This window comes from Notamacropus eugenii, chromosome 4 (assembly GCF_028372415.1).
Source record: "Notamacropus eugenii isolate mMacEug1 chromosome 4, mMacEug1.pri_v2, whole genome shotgun sequence".
In the NCBI taxonomy this organism is placed as follows: Eukaryota; Metazoa; Chordata; class Mammalia; order Diprotodontia; family Macropodidae; genus Notamacropus; species Notamacropus eugenii.
Window position 1 is genome coordinate 433,690,403 of NC_092875.1, and position 20,733 is coordinate 433,711,135.

The 20,733-nt window shown below is 34.7% G+C and overlaps 1 protein-coding gene across 4 annotated transcripts in view; it reads right to left on the minus strand.

Moving 5' to 3' along the window:
• The window catches only part of WDR7 (WD repeat domain 7), a 462,625-nt gene that overhangs the window by 204,255 nt on the left and 237,637 nt on the right, over nucleotides 1-20,733 (minus strand). For all 4 annotated transcript variants that reach the window (XM_072605972.1, XM_072605969.1, XM_072605971.1 and 1 more), the window contains one exon: nucleotides 12,919-13,143. In XM_072605972.1, coding sequence (XP_072462073.1) covers nucleotides 12,919-13,143 — 225 coding nt within the window. The remainder of the gene's footprint in view (nucleotides 1-12,918; nucleotides 13,144-20,733) is intronic.

The window sequence follows — 20,733 nt, forward strand, 5'->3', positions numbered from 1 at the left end:
AGAATAGAACAATAAAACAGTTCACTAGTATTTATATCCAATAGTTGTTATCGTGATTACAATTATTATTAATATAGGTAACAAAGTATCAGAAAATCCATCAGGCTCTCAATATTTACTAAATTCTTCAGTAAAAGCATTTTTACTTATAAACAGACTTAGTAGTCACTAAGTTACCAAGTTTAGTCATCTGCTAAGGCCACTCCATGAAAATGTGTTTACTCATTATGCCAAAAGAGCAAAAGAAGCTTGTCTGGTATTATTTACTATTACTTAGAAAATAATGTTTAAAGACATTGTAGGGGAATACCTAAAACTTGATTTGGTTCAGAAAATGCTTCTATCAAGTTAGGAAACATTTCTTACTACAGACTCTTTAAGAGGATCTGAGGAAATCTTATTTCCCAGTTAAAATTACTTATTTCTTTTAATTCAATTTTATTGTCCTTCTGAATTCTTTCCTTCCCTTCTCTCCTTTTCCTGTCCATTGAGAAGAGCTAGAAAAACAAAACCCAATATGGATATACATAGTCATACAAAACAAATTTTCTCATTATCCCTGTTCGGAAAAAAGAAAACATGCTTCAATATAAACTCTAACTCCATTAGCTCTCTATCTGGTGGTGGACTTAAGTACTTTAGAATTATGATTGGTGATTGTGTTAATTAGTGTTACTAAGCCTTTCAAAACTGATCTTCATAATATCAACATTATTATATAAATCGTTCCCTTAGTCCTCCTCACTCTACTTGGTACCAGTTCACAGAAGTTTTCCCAGGTTTTTCTGAAACCATTCCCTTTAGCATTTCTTACAGCACAATATTATTATTCCATCACATTCATATCCCATAATTCATCTGTTCCCCAACTGATAAGCATTCCCTCAGCTTCCAATTCTTTGCCACAACAAAGGGAGCTACTATAAATATTTTTATATATATAGTCCTTTCTTTCTTTGAAATCTCTTTGGGGTATACACCTAGTGGCAGTATCACTGGGTCAAAGAGGATGCACAATTTAAGAACTTTTGGGGTATAGTTCCACACTGCTTTCCAGAACGGAATGGTCAAACCAGTTCACGATTCCAGCAACAATGCATTAGTGTACTTGTTTTCTGACATCCCCTCCAGCATTTGTCATTTTCCTTTTTTTTTTTTTTTGGTCATCTTAGCCAATCTGATGAATGTGAAATAGTACTTCAGATTTGTTTTAATTTGCATTTCTCTAATAATTAGTGATTTATAACATTTTCTTCATAAAGCTATTGAGATTGGATTTCTTCCTTTGAAAACTGCCTATTTATTTCCTTTGAGTATTTATCAATTGGAGAATGGGTCTTGTTTTTATAAAATTTGACCCAGGTTGCTCTATATCTTCAGGGTTGTGGAATCTGCAACCTTGAGGCCACATGTGGCACTCTAGGCTCTCAAGAGTTGCCCTTTGAATCCAAACTTCACAGAACAAATTCCCTTAATAAAACGATTTGCTCTGTAAAACTTGGACTCAAAGAGCCACACTCAAAAACCTAGAAGGCAACATGTGGCTTTGAGGCCATAGGTTCCCCATCCCTGTGACTTAGACCTTTACCAGAGATAATTGATAGAAAAGTTTCCCTCCTGCCTTCATCTCCCATTTCATGCTTTTTCTTCTAAATTTAGCTGCACTGATTTTGTTTGTACAGAACTTTAATGAAATTGTACATTTCATCTTCTACGAACCTCTCTGTCTCTTGTTTGGTATGAACTCTTTCCCTGTCTATAGATCTAATTTATGTCTAAATCACATACCCATTATCATGGTATACAGTGTGAGGATGTTGGTCTATATCTAGTTTCTGCCAGATTACTTTCCAGCTTTCCCAACAGTTTTTATTGAATAACGAGTTCTTGTCGCCAAAACTGGAATTTTTGACTCTATCAAACACTAGTTTCTATGCTCATTTGCTTCTGCATAATGTGGACAGAATTTGTCTAAACTTACCTAGTACTTAACTATTTTGAAGATTAAAGCTTTGTAGTATGGTTTGAGATCTGGTACTGCTAGGTCCTATTTCTTTGATTTTTTTTTTGATTGATTCCCTTGATAGTCTTGACCTTTTGTTTCTTCAGATGAATTTTATTATTTTTTCCCACTTTCTAAAGTTATACTTTGGTAATTTGGTATGGCACTGAATAAGTAAATTAAAATAGGGAGTATTCTCATTTGTATGCTATTTATTGGCTTGGTCTACTCATAAGCAAATAATATTTCTTCAAATAATTTAGATTTGCTTTCATATGCGTAAAGAATATTTTGTAATTATGTTCATATAGTTCCTCTGTATTTCCTGGCAGGTAGGCTTTCAAATATTTTATACTATCCATAGTTATTTTAAATGAAATTTCTTTTTCTATCTGAAAAAGTTGAGTTTTATATATATAATATATATATAATATATATATAGATAATATATAGAAATGTTGATGATTTATGTGGCTTTCATATCCTGCAACTTTGTTACAGGGGTTATTTCTGTTAGTTTTTTAGTTTACTCTCTAGGATTCTTTATGTAAATCATCACAACGCTTGCAAAAAGTGATAGCTTTATTTCATCTTTGCCCATGCTTACTCCTTTAATTTTTTTGGTCTTACTGCAATAGCCAGCATTTAATATACTGAATAGTAATAGTGATAACAGGTGTCCTTATTTCACTTCTGATCTCACGGGAAAGGTTTTTCGCTTAAATCCATTACAGATAATGCTCTTGGTCTTAGAGAGATAATAATTATAATTTTAAGAAAAGCTTGGCTCATTCCTATGCTTTCTAGTGCTTGGGTGTTTTTTTTTTCTTAGGAATACGTGCTGTATTTTGTCAAAAGCTTTATCTTTATTCATTAAAATGATCATTCTTAAAATCTAGAGATAATGATAAAAGTTCTACATGCTTTTGAAGCACACAGGATCACAGTTATTCACAAATATATATAAATGAGCAAGAGCTATTGTTTAGCTGACAGAATCCTATGGACTGATGATTATCTCAAAAATGATAGACATCATTCACCAACCTACACCAGGAAAGCCCTGTAAAATGAAGATTTTTATTGGCAATGCAAAACTAAAAACCATCTCATCATTCTGCTAGGCAGCAGTGTCAAGGATAACAGGAACAAGGAAAACTGAATAAAACTAGCTAAGACAACCTTTGGAAAGCGGGCAAAGAGCCTGCCACCAAAATAACATCAATTTCTGTACAAAAAAAATGTCTATAAAGTCATGATATCATTTAAGGTCTTCTATGTCTTGGAGGTCTAAACTACCTTGGCTATTACCATTAGTAGGGTTTTTAAAAACAATTTTAGTAATTTCACATGAATGGTCTACACTACATAAGAATAGCAGAGCACTAACAAGCTTCTGAAATATAATAGATGTACAAGAAAAAAATATTCAGCATGATACAAGTTCATTGGGTTGAACATGCATAGAGAGTGAATTATAACAGGATGAAGAAACAGCTGTTCTATGACAAGCTTATGCAGGGAAAACCCAAGGAAGGGGAGCAGAAAACATGCTTTAAAAATGCACTGAAGCACAGGATGAAACATATGGCATAGCTGCAGATTGCTGAGAATGAGAGAAGCAGAATAATCAGCTTGGCAAACATCAATGAAGGTATGGAGTAGGCAACTTTGAAAAGCCAAGATGAAAACAGCAGCCTGTTTTGCAAAAAAAAAAAAAAAATCCAACTTTGCAAAGCAAAGAATAACCAATGATCCACATTGAAATCAACAATGATCATTACATTAAACACTAGGGACAGAGATATTCTGTGTCTGAATTTAATGTGAAAACACTATTAGGCAAGTTACCTTTCACATCGCCAGTTTAGGAAGGGGGGGAGGAGCCACCTTTTTCAGTAGTACTCCACAATTTATCTAAGAAACAGGAGACTAGACACTCTACACTATTAAATATATGACTACGTAGTAGAAAACCAGAAACCAAGCAAATGTTGTCAGTTAGAGGATGGCTGAAAAATATTTCTGTGTTAGAAGAAATGATAAATGAGGAATTCAGAAAATTATAGGATTATTTGTATGAACTGATACAGAATGAAATAAAGGGAACCAGCAGAATAATATTCAAAATGGCTACAATAAATTAAATGAAAACAAGACTAAAAGGTATGTGAACTTTACAAAAAAGTAGCTAAATTTTACAAACTAATTAATGATAAATCTTGCTCTTGAAAACTAATGATGAACAACATCTCCCTCCTCTCAGTAGAGAGGTGGAGGTTCAGGGTTGTAAAACAGATTACTGGTTTCATTTAAATTCAAATTTCAATTTGCTTAAATTAAATGGCATTGCTTTCAGTATTTTTTCTTATTATAGGAGAAGACATAAAAACAAGAAAGAACGACCATGGTTTAAATGTCAAAAGGTAACAATAAAACATTTTGTTTTAAATAAAACAACAAGATTCCACAGTTTCCTTCATTCTCCTTCTCTAACATTTTATAAATCCCAGGATCATAAGTGTATTTACAGCCAACTTAAATCTCTCAATCTGCAGATTAAACCTATGTCATCCTAATCTATCTTCTGTGGAATTAGAGAACAGTAATTTGCCAACATCTTTACAATAACCCTTCAATAACCCTTGAATGCAATTATTAATATTTTATCTTCAACACTAATGTAATGCAATGCAACTCGTTAAGAATTTACTAGGTCAAATGCTGAAGGACATAAAAATTGTACAAAGGAGAGAATCCCTGCCTTCAAGTAGCTTAAAGTAAAGTGGGATGCGACAAGAACAAAGATTAACCATCTCTTAATGTACTTAACATTACATGCCTATCAGAATTAGGACACAAAATGCTATATGGAGTTTGAAGAAGAAACCCTTTTTTACCAAGGGAATCTATAAAGTCTTTGTGAAAGATGTGTCATTTGAGGGGGGTTTAAAGGACAGGCATTCATTAGGCAAAGAGAAGAATGGAGGGCATTCCAAAAAAAAGAAGACATAAGCTGAAAAAGGATGCAGAAATTTAAGAAAATAACATGTGACAGAAACTGTTCAGTCTTCTGGATCAAAGGGTAAACGGAGGAGAATAACATGAGATAAGGCTGAAAAGAGAAAGTGGCATTTGTAAGGCTTTGAATGCCAGACAAGAGAGTCTGTACTTAACTTAGAAGAACAAAAGGGAGTCACTGAAGATTTCTGAGCAACGGAGTGACATGAACATATGTCTATGTATGGAAGATGATGTTGGCAATATTAGGTCAAATTTCATCATTTGCACGACATTAAGCACTTCATGATTTTACAATCATTTAATTATTGCATGGCAGGCAAGTTGATGCCAAATAAAACATACAGAATAAAATCACATTAGCACAAAACCGAAATGTAACAGGAATATAGGTTTCATAGAAAATGACTATAGAAATGCAGTTTTAAAGGAGACTGCTGCACCAAGGATGGTCACCACAGGCAAGTCATTTATTCATCCTGGAGCTCAGTTTCCTCATATATAAAATGAAGGAATTGGACTAGATGGCTTATGAATTACTTTCTAGCTCTAAATTTAAGATGCTATGAACTAATCAGAGCTTAGTTAACTTTCCCAGCAGCTAAAAATATCACCAGTTGAATGTAAGTTTAATAATTTCAACTAATATGAATTTTCTACCTTCTTCTTCATGTGACGAATAGATTAGAAATTACTTTTATCCTAACGTCTCTCATGACTGTCTTCTCTTCCTCTATCTGGTAACGTGTGCTTTGTTGGGAGTAGGGAAGACATGGCCAGATTGTTTTCCCTCTCAATGAAATGATCTGTTAAAACCACAGACATGGAAAACATGAGTAGCAGGACTTGAACTCTAACCCCAAGGTAAGCTCTCTGCACAACGTCATACTGTTTCATAACAGCTGAATCAGGTGAATTCTATGCTACTAGATTTCCATGTTTACAGATGATCAAACTATTAAGTCGTGACCTCCTGCTGTTATCATGTATTGATGGTTCCACCTCTGCTGCTCCCCATCTCTTCTCACTATCACTGCTGGGTCTAGCTCTACATAATGCCTTCAGCCCAGCAAAAACCATCAGGGAAGATCTGGGCGGTTAGTAAGGTACAATGGAAAGACCACTGGATTCGGAATATAATGCCTTGAGCACAATTTCTGCCCCAAGTAGCCAATTACTTATATGGCTTTGGTGAGGTTATTCAGCCTCTCTGGGCCTCTGCATAAGTGTTCTCATCTGGAATGCAAAGGGTGTGAACTAGATGACCTCTAAGATCACTTCAGTTCTAAATCTCATGATGCCGGTGCTGTAACTCCAGTTCAGGAAACAGGAGAGTAAACACACCTTTAGTTTCCACATCTGCATAGCGAAGCTGGTCTTTAAGGTCCTTTTTTGATCTGAAAGTTCTAGATGCCTTGTCTGACCTCCCCGGACAAAAAGAGAACGTGGATCCACTGCTCTAGAAGGCAAAAATATTCTGAGGTTCCATGCAATTCAAATGTAGGATAGAGACCAGGAAGGAATCACTGAACAAGGAAAAGATAGATTTCTTTCCAGGTTCTCACTGTATTTTGAATTGTGCCAATGTCATCATTTTACCTCAAAAGTGATTTTGCATGTCAAGACAATATGCAAATATAAACATGAAACTTTAACCACATAGTCAGTTAAGGAAAAGTATTTAATTATGCATAGATGTCAATGCTTCTCTCCATTGTTGGGGATAAATGAGTTGACTATATTATTAGATTTCAGAGAACAGCTAAACTCCATTCATACCTCTAACAACATTAATATTTAAAGTCTATCAAATCCTGAATCATTATTAGTTATGACAATACTTAACACTCATAATGCTGTTATAAAAATTAAATACTTAAATATACTAAGTTATTATGAAAATTTAAAAATGACAACATTATCATTTCAAACTTGCAAAATTTCTATTTCACTGGGAGAATGCTGGGAAAATGTTATTAAACTGGGCATGTGCACATATACACATGCAAACACACAAATGTATTGAGACCTATACTAATGCAAAGAAGAAAGAGAAAAAAATCAGTTCTGGGAGAGACAACACGCAAACAACAAACGCACACATAGAGTAAATGGAAAGTAATCCTATTGTACTGTAAGAAATGAGGAGAAAGATGGCTTCAGAAAAACCTGGGAAGACTTGTATGAACTGATGCAAAGTGAAGTGATGATCAGGAGAACAATTTATACAGTCAAAGTAAGGATGAAAATTTTTGAAAGACTTAGTAACTCTGATCAACACAATGATCAACCACGATTCTAAAGGATTCATGATGATACCTTCCAAAGAGAGAACTAATGGGCTCAGACTACAGATGGAAATATAATTCTTTTCTTTCTTTTTCTTTTTCTTAAATTTGGAACATGGTTAACGTGAAAACTTGTTTTGTATGACTACACATATCTGCAATGTGTTTTGTTTTTCTTGCCTTCTCAGTGGGTGGGTGTGAGGAATTGAAAATAACACTGAAATGATAATAACAATCTCACAGGGAAGGCATTACTAGCAAGCAAGGAGCTATAAGGAGACAGGTGGCTCAGGTACCTAAAAGGTCTCTTGAAAACAGTGGGATTTGAGCTGACTTTTAAAGGAAGCCAGGGAAACTAATAGAAAAATGTGAGGATGTAGAACATTAAGTACAGAGGACAGGAGAAAAGGCATGGAGGAGGGAAATGTCTCATGTGAGGGAGAGTAGGGAGGCCAGTGTTACTGAATCAGAGAGTATGTGGAAAGGATTAAATTTCAAGTAGTGGTCACTGGAATTTGAGTAGAAAAGTGATGTGTTCAGAACAGAACTTTAACAAGTTCACTTTGGCAAAACAAACCCAGGGATTATATGAACACAATTACAAGACACTTTTTGCACAAATAAAGTCAGATTTAAGTAAGTGGAAAAACATTAGTTGCTCATGGGTAGGCCATGCTAATATAATAAAAATGACAATTCTACCCAAATTAATATACTTATTTAGTGCCATACCAATTAAACTATCAGACAATTACTTTCTAGAGCTGGATAAAATAATATCAAAATTCATTTGGAAAAACAAAAGGTCCAGAATATCAAAGGGACTAATGAAAAGAAATGCCTGGGAAGGTGGCCTAGCGCTACCAGACCTCAAACTCTACTATAAAGCAGCAATTATCAAAACCACTTGGTATTGGCTAAGAAACAGAGAGGTAGACAAGTGGAATAGACTTGGCACTCAAGATGCAGTAGGCAAGCAATATAGCAACCTTCTGTTTGATAAACCCAAGGACCCCAGCTTCTGGGATAAGAACTCATTGTTTGACAAAAATTGCTGGGAAAACTGGATAACAGTGTGGCAGAAATTAGGCATAGACCCATACCTGACACCGTACACAAGAATAAAGTCCAAATGGGTACATGATTTAGGTATAAAGATTGATACCATGAATAAACTGGAGAAGCAAGGAATAGTATATTTATCAGATCTATGGAGAAGGGAAGAATTCTTTACTAAAGGAGAGATAGAAAGCATTATGAAATGCAAAATGGATAACTTTGATTACATTAAACTGAGAAGTTTTTGCACAACCAAACCCAATGCAACCAAAATCCGGAGGGATGTAGTAAATTGGGAAAGAATTTTTACAGCTAAGCTCGGGGATAAAGGCCTCATTTCTAGAATATATAGAGAACTGATCCAAATGTATAATCATACAAGTCATTCCCCAATTGATAAACGGTCGAAGGATATGAACAGGCAATTTTCAGAGGAAGAAATTAAAGCTATCTATAATCATATGAAAAAATGCTCTAAATCACTATTGGTTAGAGAGATGCAAATCAAAACAACTCTGAGGTACCACATCACACCTATAAGATTGGCAAACATGACAGAACAAGAAAATGATAAATGCTGGAGAGGATGTGGGAAAGTTGGAACACTAATTCATTGTTGGTGGAGCTGCGAGCGCATCCAACCATTCTGGAGAGCAATTTGGAACTATGCCCAAAGGGCTACAAAAATGTGCATACCCTTTGACTCAGCAATATCGCTACTAGGACTGTATCCCCAAGAGATCATAAAAATGGGAAAGGGTCCCACATGTACAAAAATATTTATAGCAGCACTCTATGTAGTTGCCAAAAACTGGAAGTCAAGGGGATGTCCATCAATTGGGGAATGGCTGAATAAATTATGGTATATGAATGTAATGGAGTACTATTGTGCCATAAGAAATGATGAACAAGAAGACTTCAGAGAGGCCTGGAAGGACTTATATGACCTGATGCTGAGTGAAAGGAGCAGAACCAGGAGAACTTTATGCACAGCAACAACCACAGTGTGTGAGAGTTTTTTCTGGTAGACTTAGATTTTTGTAATAACACAAGAACTTCTTACAAAAAAAAAAAAATCCCAATGGTGGTTCTCAAGGCAAAATGCCTTCCACACTCAGAGAGAGAAATATGGAAGTCACTCACATAATGTAACAGATCATGTTTGTGTATGTGTATGTGTTTGTGTATCATGTTCTGATTTGTTATACGATTTCTTTCATTTATCTTAGTCTGACTACATAGCATGACTATAGTGAAAATATACTCAATAGGAAAGTATATGTAGAATCTATACAGAATTGTATGCAGTCGTGGGGAGGGAAGGGGGGAGTGGGGGGTAGGTGGGGGGGATAAAATCACAATTGTATGGCAGTGATTGTTAAACATTAAAAAAAAAAAAATTAAAAAAAAATAAAAAGATCACTTTGGCAGCTTAGGAGAAGATAAATTGGATTAGGGAGAAACCAGAAAGAGGAATAAAGAAATAGCCAAAGAGATTGAGAAGGAGAAGTAGCTAAATTTAACATTTTGTTTTTTAGCAAATTTAAAATTTTATAGCAAATTTGATGACAAATCTAAAATTTTGTTTCATTGAAATATAGTACTATCATGATTAAACTATAGTTGGCAATTCTGGAATAGGATTTCACTGACCATGAATCTCACTAAGGAGGCCCAACAGAATGATCTCTTTCATATACACTTTTCTCTCTATTCATGTAACCTGTGTCTTAACTGATGACCTCATAACCTCTCACTTGGACTACTCAGTGTCTGTTCAGCTAGCTGCTCTTCCCCTCTCCAGTTCATCTTCCACATATCTCTGACAAGACATTCTAAAAGACAAATTCAGTTGTCACTCCCTGACTCAAAAATCTTAAATAGTTCCCTACCACTTCTAGAATATAATATGAAATCCACGTCCTCTATATTCCGGTTCTCATTTACTTTTAAAGGTATATTTAACATGATTTACCTTCACCAACTCTCTATTCTGGTCACTATGGCTGGCTAGTTGTTCCGTACATAATATTCCATAATATCTGCTCTCCGTACCTTTGAAGATGCAGTCCTCCACCTCTATTTTACACTCCTTCCATAATCTCACCTTGAAGAACTTTTCCTTCAATATACCTCACGTTCCACCCCTGACACAGGCCTTTTTAGCTCCTCTAAGTTTGTAGCATTTTTCTCTCTTGAAATTACTAAATATCTACTGATGTCACTGGTCCTCTTCAAGAACGAAGGACAAACAACAAATATCTGCTGATGTTGTGTATATGTTGTATCCTTCCAGTAGAATATAAGTTCCATGGGAGTAGGGACCATTTTCATTCTGGTCTTTGTATGCACAAGGTCTAGCACATAGCCAGTGCTTAATAAATGTTTAGTGAATTATTGAACTGATATAGTCAGTACAATGCCATCCATAACGAGGAGCATTCTGGGCAGCAGGGGGCCAGGGTCCTAGGAAATCACTTTTTCTTTGTAGACAAAGGGGAACACCTTTGGTGAGCATGTCTTCACATTTCATGTTTCAACTGATGCTGAGCATGAGCAATAATTTCAACTTTTTTCCCAAACAGGATCCATTTTTTAATCCTGACATTTACAAGAGTGATATTACAAGGCTATGAATCATGGTATCCTACAATTTCCAAGGAATCAAAAATTCTAATAATCCAAAGGCAATATATATGTGTATGTATGTATGTATATGTATGTATGTGTGCATATATATATATATAATATACATATATAAGAATAATTGACTGTTGCATATTACCAATCAGGATTTGCATATGAAAGGTGGGTCAAGAGATGTCATTTAGTAAGTATCAGTATGAAAAAGGAAACGGACTAACATATACTGAGAACGAGGAATATAAAGTGGTAGGTGCCCATGTATCTGCTGTTACCAATGGAATGTTAAAAGATCTAGGACTTCAATGCACTGGTAGATTCTCTAAAGAGGATTTTGGGGAGAATGTAGCCAAGAATTATGTGATATGAAAAGTCATGTTAGCCCCGTTAGAGGGAGAACCCATACTGATAAAAGCACAAATTCACTGAAATATCAATTCAATAAACATTTTTTTAGTGCCTACTTTGGGCCAGGTACTGTATGAAGTGCGAGGGATACAAAAGACGCAAAAAAACAGTCCCTGCTCTCAAAGAGCTTACAATCTAAAGTCTATTACTATAAAAAGAATCCAAGAAAACAGTATATTTAATTTTTCCTTATAAAACTCTTCATAGAAGAGTTCATTCTTTAACAAGGGAAACTGAACAAACCCACATCTACACCCATCAACATCCCTTCCATTCATCCTACCCTGCTCCCAAGAAACCAATACATTTAAGCAATGCTGCACAGGGGAACAGAATGGAACAATTTCAAAAGTCCCTTCCTTTTCTAAAATTCTTTTTTTAACTGTAGCTAAAAGTATAAATTAATATACGACAGCAAAGAATATATCTAAAAGATATTGGCAGGCATGGCTAGAGGGAGAACAGCAGTTAAAGATGAGGTGGAATTAATCACAGAAAAATTTGTAAAGGTAAATTTTGAGTAAGACTTGGATAAGTAAGAAGCACAGACTTGGGAAAGAATGAAAAAAAACTTCCAGGATAGTAAGACTGGCAACAGAAATGAATTTAAAAAGCATTTATTAAATACTAGCTGTGTGTCTGATAGTAAGTGCTGGTGATACAATTACAAAAGCAAGATAGTCCCTTCTTCAAGGAGCTTATATTTTAATAGAAAACATATATAGTGTAGTGGAGGCCAGAAAGGAGTGTTTTTGTCTGGGCAGTAACAGAAATGGTAAGTACAATCACGAGACATGACATATCCTTTCCAATGTTTTGGGAACTCTTCGGTGTACTTTGAATAAACAATGTAGATTAAATAAATTTAAATTCATTAGAATCCTTTTTCAGAAACAGTTTTAGTCAAAAAATTGTGGACTGCAATACAGACTAGACTGTGATGAAGTATCAGTCTGATAATGTGGACTATGAATGTGAACAAAGTTCAGAATCCAAAGCTGTTAAGAGAACGTTTCTTCTCAAAGGATCACAGATACAGAGAAGTGACCTAAGAGGCTATCTAGCTGAATCCCTACATTTTGCAAGGGAGGAATCTGAGGTTCAGTGAGGTATAGTATCTTGCTAATAGTCATAGAGCTAATGAGTGTCAGAGAAGACATTTGAACCTAACACTTTTTGATTCCAGGTCCTAAAACTTGATGCACTACAACATAATAATACACTCAAGAACTACAAATGACATTCTATTGAATTGACATTTAAATTTAGAATATAGGATTTTTTAAAAAACAAAAACTCAGGTGATCTAATTACTACAATTTGCAAACATGACACATAATGCATTCGATATTTTCTTGTTTTAATGTAAATATGATGGAAAAAAAGTATAAGCTTATTTTTTGTTTTGTTCTGGGAAGAGTAACCAAATATGGTTTTGTTGCCAAATGACATGCACTGAAAAACAATGACTATATTTAGGAAAAAAAAAATACTTACAAGTATGTCTAGCTAGTGAATAGTTGGATCCACCACTCGTCAAACCAAACCCTTCGGGAATTTGGCTAGAACTACGAGGTCTTGTCAACAATTTTGGAGGCTCAATTTCTGCACCAAATTCAGCTCCTATCACTCCTAATAAAACAATAGCTGTAGCTTGTTTACGTCTTTCTTCATATGATGTAGATATTTTTTTCATTTGTGGGAGACCTGATGATAGGCAACCTGAAATCAGAAAGACACTGATGAGTACACATCAAAATATACACACAAATGCACATACACACACAAAGAGGGAGTAAGAACAAAATCCAAAGATTTCTCCAATTCAAAATATTAAAAATAATATTGTTTGAAACTTTTAATTTGTATTCTCATGATTAGTTTCTCAAAAGTTTAACATGATATATTTATACATGTTTTTATTTGTGTATATCAGTATGGCTCACAGAAAAGACACTAACTAGGCTATATGTAGTATTCCAAAAGTCTAAAGTTTCTGGTAAACTCTATATAAAGGATCAGAATTTTTGAACACAAAAATTAAAGCTTATCAACTCTGGTCTCTTCATTTTACTGAAGAAGTTGAAGCTTAGAAAAATATTATGTGAATTTCTATGTGCCATAGAAAAAGTCCAGAAAAATGCTACATGGTTATGTTCCAAGGGGATTGTTTTTTCAAATATGGGTTGAACATGATGGCTGCTGAGGTTCCTCTCGTTCTCCAAGTCTAATGTTTTGATATGTCCAGAGGCTGGGCAAAGCATGCTGTTTCCTGGCTCCAAAGCCAGACAGCCTCCATGCTCCCTGAAGGTAACAAACGCAATGAAGAAAATAGACATCTTGTAAATATTCAGGGTTAATGTATATAAAATAATTTTAATTAAGAAGATGTGTTTATATAAGGAAATTAAGGAATTAGAGAGGGGAAGCATGGTAAAAAAAAAAAAATTTCTATGAAGGTGAATGGAGGCAGAAACTGAAGGGGTTCTGTAATTAGTATACACATAACAAAGACCACCAGCCATCGCTGACACTGCTGGCCACCCTCTTCCTCCCTGACATTCTCTTCTCTAGGCTTTCATGACACTCTTATTCCCTGATTTTCCTCCTACCTATCAGACCCCTTTTTTCTTATCTCTCTTGCTGGATCTTCCATATGCACCTCTTCTCTTCTCTCTCTATACTATTATCTCTTTACAGTCAATTCTCTGATCAACTTAATTATAAACTGGAGTGATTGAGAAGAATCAGGATGCCCTGGACAAAAATAGGGAAGTGAAAAGAATGGATGGATTTACGGGGGAAACACAATGAGTTCTGTTTTAGGTATGTTAGGTTTGGCATGACAATGGGATGTCAAAATCAGAGAGTGGGTAAGATCAGGCAAGTAGTGTCAAAGGAAGAAATCTGAACCCAGAATCTTGGATTTTATCTCATCCAATTGCTCCTTCCATGATGTTCCACACATTGTCTTCCAGAGATGATAGTTTAACCATGTAAGCTAATGAGATCACTACAACAGGTAATGAAACGAGAAAGGAGTCAAAAACAGAGTCTTTGGATGTATGTATGTACACACAGAATTGTAAAACACAGATGACAATCTTGCAAAGAATACTGAGAAAGACTGGTCAAGAAGTCAGAATGAAAATCTAGAGAGATTTTCTGTGAGAAAAATTTAAAGAGAAGAGAGTATTAAAGGGATGAGGTGGTATGTAGTGTAGGATGAGGACTTTCCAAAGGCCTAAGGATTTAACAATATACACGTCATCACCTGCCATAGTGAAAGCAGTTTCAGTTGATCCTTGGGGACTGGAGCCACATTGTAAGAGGCTGAGGTGTGAGAGAGCAGAGGCAATGAGTGTAGTTTGAAATGGGAATATGATATAGGAAGCTAGCTGAAGGGTGTAAGCAAATGATTAAGAAAAAAAGATGAATAATCAAAAAAAGCATTCACTAATACAGGGGATATGCTAGGGATACAAATACAAAAGTGAGACAGTCCCTGTGGGCAGTGCACTGACATGAGCAAGAAGTGGAAAAGGAAGTGGGGGCAGAGGGAAGAGGAAAACATAAAAGCAGGACCTCCTGGAAGGATGAATGTAAAGCATGACCCTGGTCTGACTAGACAGAATGCATTAAATGAATCTTTTGCCAGGGATGGGGCTTTGGAAAGTGGAGTTCATAGACCTGAATATCAGTGGTACGGGAACACCACATGGAAACACCCCCTTCTAAAACATGGTGTGAGAGAGCTGCCTAGGACACAGGGAGGTTGTATCTTCTCCATGGTCACGCAGCATACATTAGTCATACATTAGACTTCTTATTAAAGTGAGATTTTCTTTTCTTCCAAGCTGGCCCTTCATCCCAAGGCTATGTTACTTCCTTAACACACAAATACCAATCTGAATGTTATGCTCATGAAAAGAACTTTAATAGTGTAGTCATTATTATACCCATTGATTAGGATTTCTTGACAACAGTACCTGAAGTTTGAAAGCCTCTTCTGATCAAAACTTATTATTTGCTAACTTGGCTGATTTGCTGAATTAACTAAACAAATCTAAATTCCAATGAATGTAACAGTAGTCTATCTTAGATGACTTGAACTTAGAATCAAATCCCTTGATTCTATTTCACATGTCTTAGATTCAGTGAGGATAATGAATTCAAAAGCCACAATGAAAAGCAAAAAATAAATGAGAGAAGCCTGCTTTAAATCTTTATGACTAGAGGAAGGGAAAAGGAGACAAGTCGTTCTGTACAAATTAGGAGGTCAACAATAAACTCTGGCAATTTTGGTTCTATCTTGGTTTTATGACATTTGTTGTGCATTGGCAATATGATTTTTAAAAAGTTTAAATGTTAATTTCAAAAGATTTCATGTAATAAATTCGAAAAAAATAGACAGGAAATTCTATCAGCTTTGGTTATTAACTCCATCACAGTACATACAAATGATTCCTAAGGGAATGTTTGCTTTGAAAAATATTAAAATTCCTTCAGGAAGGATTTTAAACAAATATTAAAACTTTAAAGCTTACTAAAATGTGCATGTTTATATGATAATATAACATATAATAATGTCTATTTATACACATCATAATAATAAGCAGGCTACTTTGCTTATGGTGCAACAGTGTTAAAATATTCTGTCAGCTTGTAAATTCTAAGATCAAGATAAGCCTTACTGCATTAAATATAATTTCTAGTCAAAGGCCAAAAAGAAAATGTTTAAAACAAGGTCTTAAAATTACATCACACAATAACATTTATTTGCTAATAGTGCAGCATGTATGTCTACTTTTATCAAAGAATTTTCTACTATTTTCTAATTACTAAAAAGAAAACATTACTGAAAAAAGTATGTGTATGGGGAGGGATTCACATGTATACACACATATTCCCAACCCATATAGTACTATCTATGGTATCTGTGATGGTCATATGGCAACTAAAGGGAAAAAAAAACTAAAAGCTTAACCATTCTAAGAAAAAAAAATCAATAATCACTGCCTCCCTGCGAAGAAGGATGAAAATGGACCTTAACATCAGACGAAGTGATATTTACCAGTTCATCTATATCACAGTGCATACACTTAATAATAGTTTTATGTCTATACATGAATACACAAGGAGCAAGAGCTCTATTCATCTACATCTACACACATAGAATATTTTACTCTTTCCATAGTATCCTTGAAACAGGAAGCAAGCCTGGCTCCCCTCCCCCAGTCCCAGCAAGAAGCATGCTCCATAACAATAGTTCAAAGGAAAGCTCTAGTCGGCAGTTGCACTGATTGTTCTGTCAGCTGACCTCTGCAGAAGGGAATTGCTAACCACGGCCATGCTCCTTAGCTGACAAATGAATGATCGCAGCTCCATCTATTTTCACTATGGCTGCCTCTAGCCCAGGTGCTCAGACAGAGAGCCCGGTGTGACATCTTAGATCAAGATGAATTGGCACAAACTCCTGATCCAAGATTGTTTTATACCATTTAATTTAGTTTCTTCCCCTGCTTGGATGAGCACAGCTCTGGTTATGGATTTCTATTCTAATGTACTGAAGCAGGCACTGAAAGAAGCCAATGAAGCAGATGCTGGAGCAAGGGACTGCAGGGATACTGATCAATAGGCAAGGCATTGACCCCAGCAGTTCAGCCTCTGCAATGGCCACTGCTTAAAGAAAACACACACACACACACACACACACACACACAGATACACACACGCCCCCCACCCCCCACCTTCCAGTAGGAAATTAAATAACAGGGACACTTGGTGAACTTTTTTCTCCTTGCTGGGCTTCCTTTTGTTTGAGTACGACAATCATGTGTTATCTCTCCACAGATCCAGAAATTAGGAATTTTATGTGGTTTTAATGACATCCTTTAAAACACAATCAGTCTACACATTTTACCCCTCACTTAACAGGAAGAATGACTGGGACCTTCTGCTAAGTGGTGAGAATATGAAATTTAAAGTCATTCAAAAATTCTGAAGTCATTTCATAATCATAACGAATAGCAAATATATGCACATGCACGTATATATACATACACACAAATTATCCATTACATTTGTATGGGAGATTGCCCTAATTGTCAGAGTATTGACTTCTTTATACTCCAACTACATGCTAAGTAGATTTTTTGTCAGTATTCAGGTCTGAAAAGGTAAGGACTCCTTATTCAAGGAAAGGAATTTCATGGCCAAAACGGGACTGGGGGGGGGGGGGGGAGGGGGAGATGGGAAGTAAGAAGTATTGACTGTTTCATTAGCAACTCTGCATATGCAGCAAACATGTCAGACCTTATTCTAACAATGGTCCACATTCTAGTTTCTTGAAATTTGAAAAAAAAAATGAAATTATTGAACAATTATTTCTTCTTGGGTTCATCTCAATGAAAATATTGGAAATAATGCAATTAATTGTAATAACTTCCCATAAGCAAACTGACAGCCAAATGGGAAATTCTGAAATTTTAAAAATGAAATAACGTCTATAAAAGTAGCCTTCACTACAGTTTCATTTGTCTCATGAAACTCTGGTATTTCCTCACAGCAACGAGCCTCCATTTAATCATGCTAAAGGGTGACACAGAGATTCATTTTCTTGACAGGACGGTTGATCACCCTATCACAGTAAGAAAATTAATATCCTCCAATAGCCCTATGTGGAAACAGAAGCTACACTGCACTGCTCAAAAAAGTAAATGTGTATGTTTTATGTTGCAAACAAGAAGAAATTTCTGGATTAAATACAAATGAAAAGTCAGATTTCTTCATTCTTGAGATAGAGAGAACAAAATGTGAAGCTTTGATGCTCTATTAAATTAACTACTATACATATTCTCCTTTCCCCAAAAGTATACTAGCTGTAATTTAGTATAATTGTCTTAACAGCCACACTAACAGGAATAAACACTTTGCTTACTGCTTAAACAGAACATAGGTAAAATATTTGAGAAGTTTAAGCTATTTAAGGAGCTGTGAGATATTGATTACTTCCTTTAAAAAGCAGTCAGAGAGTGCAACCATGAGGTCAAGATAAATTTAACAGTTTGGAGCACTTTACTAAATAACTCTAAAGATCATGTTAATTGGCTTTGCACCATTCCAAGGTAAAATTAATTTTATCCTAGCTTAAAATAAAAGGATTAAAAGACATATTAAGTTCTTCAGGTTTAACTAGAACAGGAATCAATGGATTTGAATTAAGGCTAAAGGCACTTTTATGAGAGATGGACTACCAGCAGATACTTTATACTTGCTATTAGGCATATATTGATGGTACTCTGTTATTGTATTAGGTATTAAAAGCTTGGAGAAGTAGACACCAAGCCACTTTACTACCACTGGAATAACCCGTAAGAACAGGCATTATTTCTAGTTCCCAAAACTCAGCTATTTTTATTTTGCTTTCTTTAAACATTTGACTCTATCCAGATATTCTTCACTTCTGCTTTATGTTTTAATTTTTTAAAGGCTGGTCAAAGATTATAAGAATATTTAACAATTGCTTTGGCTTAAACTTACTTTTAATTATGACTTACTCTAAAAGGATAATTATGTAATTAAAATATCTCAAAGAGAAAAAATTCTGGTATTTTAGCATATCATTTTTAAGTCAGACATTTCTAACACATGAAAATCAGAGAGACCTTATGAACAATTTCTCAGTTGACTTAAAGCAAAATTACATGATATTTAGAAGATACTAAAACATTCAGCTGAATCAAGATAATACAAGGCCTTTAAAGTTTTATTTCATTTACAAAGTTAAATAACATGTTTTAGAATGTCACAAATAAAGATATCATAACTGGGTTAATTAGTAAGAAATGCCAGTGGAAAAAATACAAAGTAGAATATAATGCACATAAAAAAATTAAAACATTAATAATTACTGAAATTTATCTTAATTTATATAAGTAGATGAAAAATAGGCAAAAAAATCACAGACCATTTTGCAGAAATGTCAGCTGCATTTTATAAAAATAATAATATTTGTGATCACTCTAGAAGATATCATTAAATACACAGAGGGATAGAATTTTAATTTATAAAATGGAAGGAATATTATTAGAGGTTCTTAATAATAAAATAGTAAAGGGGAGCTTAATTTATTAGATCTGTTGGACAGAATAAGAAAAATTAAGTTTGGCTAATGATGGCAAGCATAAAGAGAATATAAATGAAAATTATGTAAGAGAAAAAATTTTAAAATTACTATTCTGCATGCTATGCATGCAGTAAGAATAGTCTCAGCAATAAATGTTGCAGAAAGCTCTTCCAATGTTGGTCAATAACAGAATAAAAGAATTCTCTGTTACAGATTCTGTATCTGATCAGTATTATATTCTTTCCAATTTCTCCTTCTCTCTATTCTTCTGCTCTAAACTTCGAAGACCATATCAAACACAATGTGGGGGACGGGGGAGGAGCTGAGGAAGGTATAGAAAGTATGAAAAGGAGAAAATCTTAAAGAGAATAAAAGAACAATATTAAATACATTTTAGAAAATAAAGACTGAGGAAGAAACTTGCCACAGATAACAAAAAAGAGCTTTTACTAAATTCCTGGGAAAAGAGATAGGAAGAGAATGAAAGTGACCTGTAGAAATAATATTTTTAAAATTAATAACTCTTCTAATTAAACTTCAAGTGAGTTGTAACTCTGTTATACTACCACATAACATAGTATACCCTAACATCTAATGGATTATTAATAATTTATTTATAAAATACAAGTAATTATATTAAACCAATTGAATTGAAATATTTCCTATCTACATACAGAAAATATTAAAATATTTAACTTGCAAATTTCAAAATACTCTCTCCAAATCAACTGTAGCCAGATTTTTTAAAAGTTGTAAACAAAAATGCCACCAAGATTCCAATTTTTTCCATATAACTATCATTAGTGAATGAAATAAAGGTGTTAAAGGAGAAAAATAAAGAAAATCTTCATCACTCTGTTATTTTTCAAACCCCCTGAAGAAATAAAAAGGTTACCATTTAAAAGTACAAAGGCAAGTTAACAAAAGCCTCAAAATGGGGAATATTTTGGCACTAAAGTACTACACAATGCTAGTCAAACCTCTCGGTCTTCCAGCCAGCCTCATCCTGCTTGAGTCACAAACTAAATCCCAAATCCCTTGGAAATATATTGGCTAAAAATAGGAATCAGAGAAAAATGTGGCTGGGCCATCCTAGGTTGAGAGACAACTCAAACTGGATACTATCATGATAACCAAGTCATAGTATCTAATGCATATAAGGCAGCGTAATAAATTTATCTGCT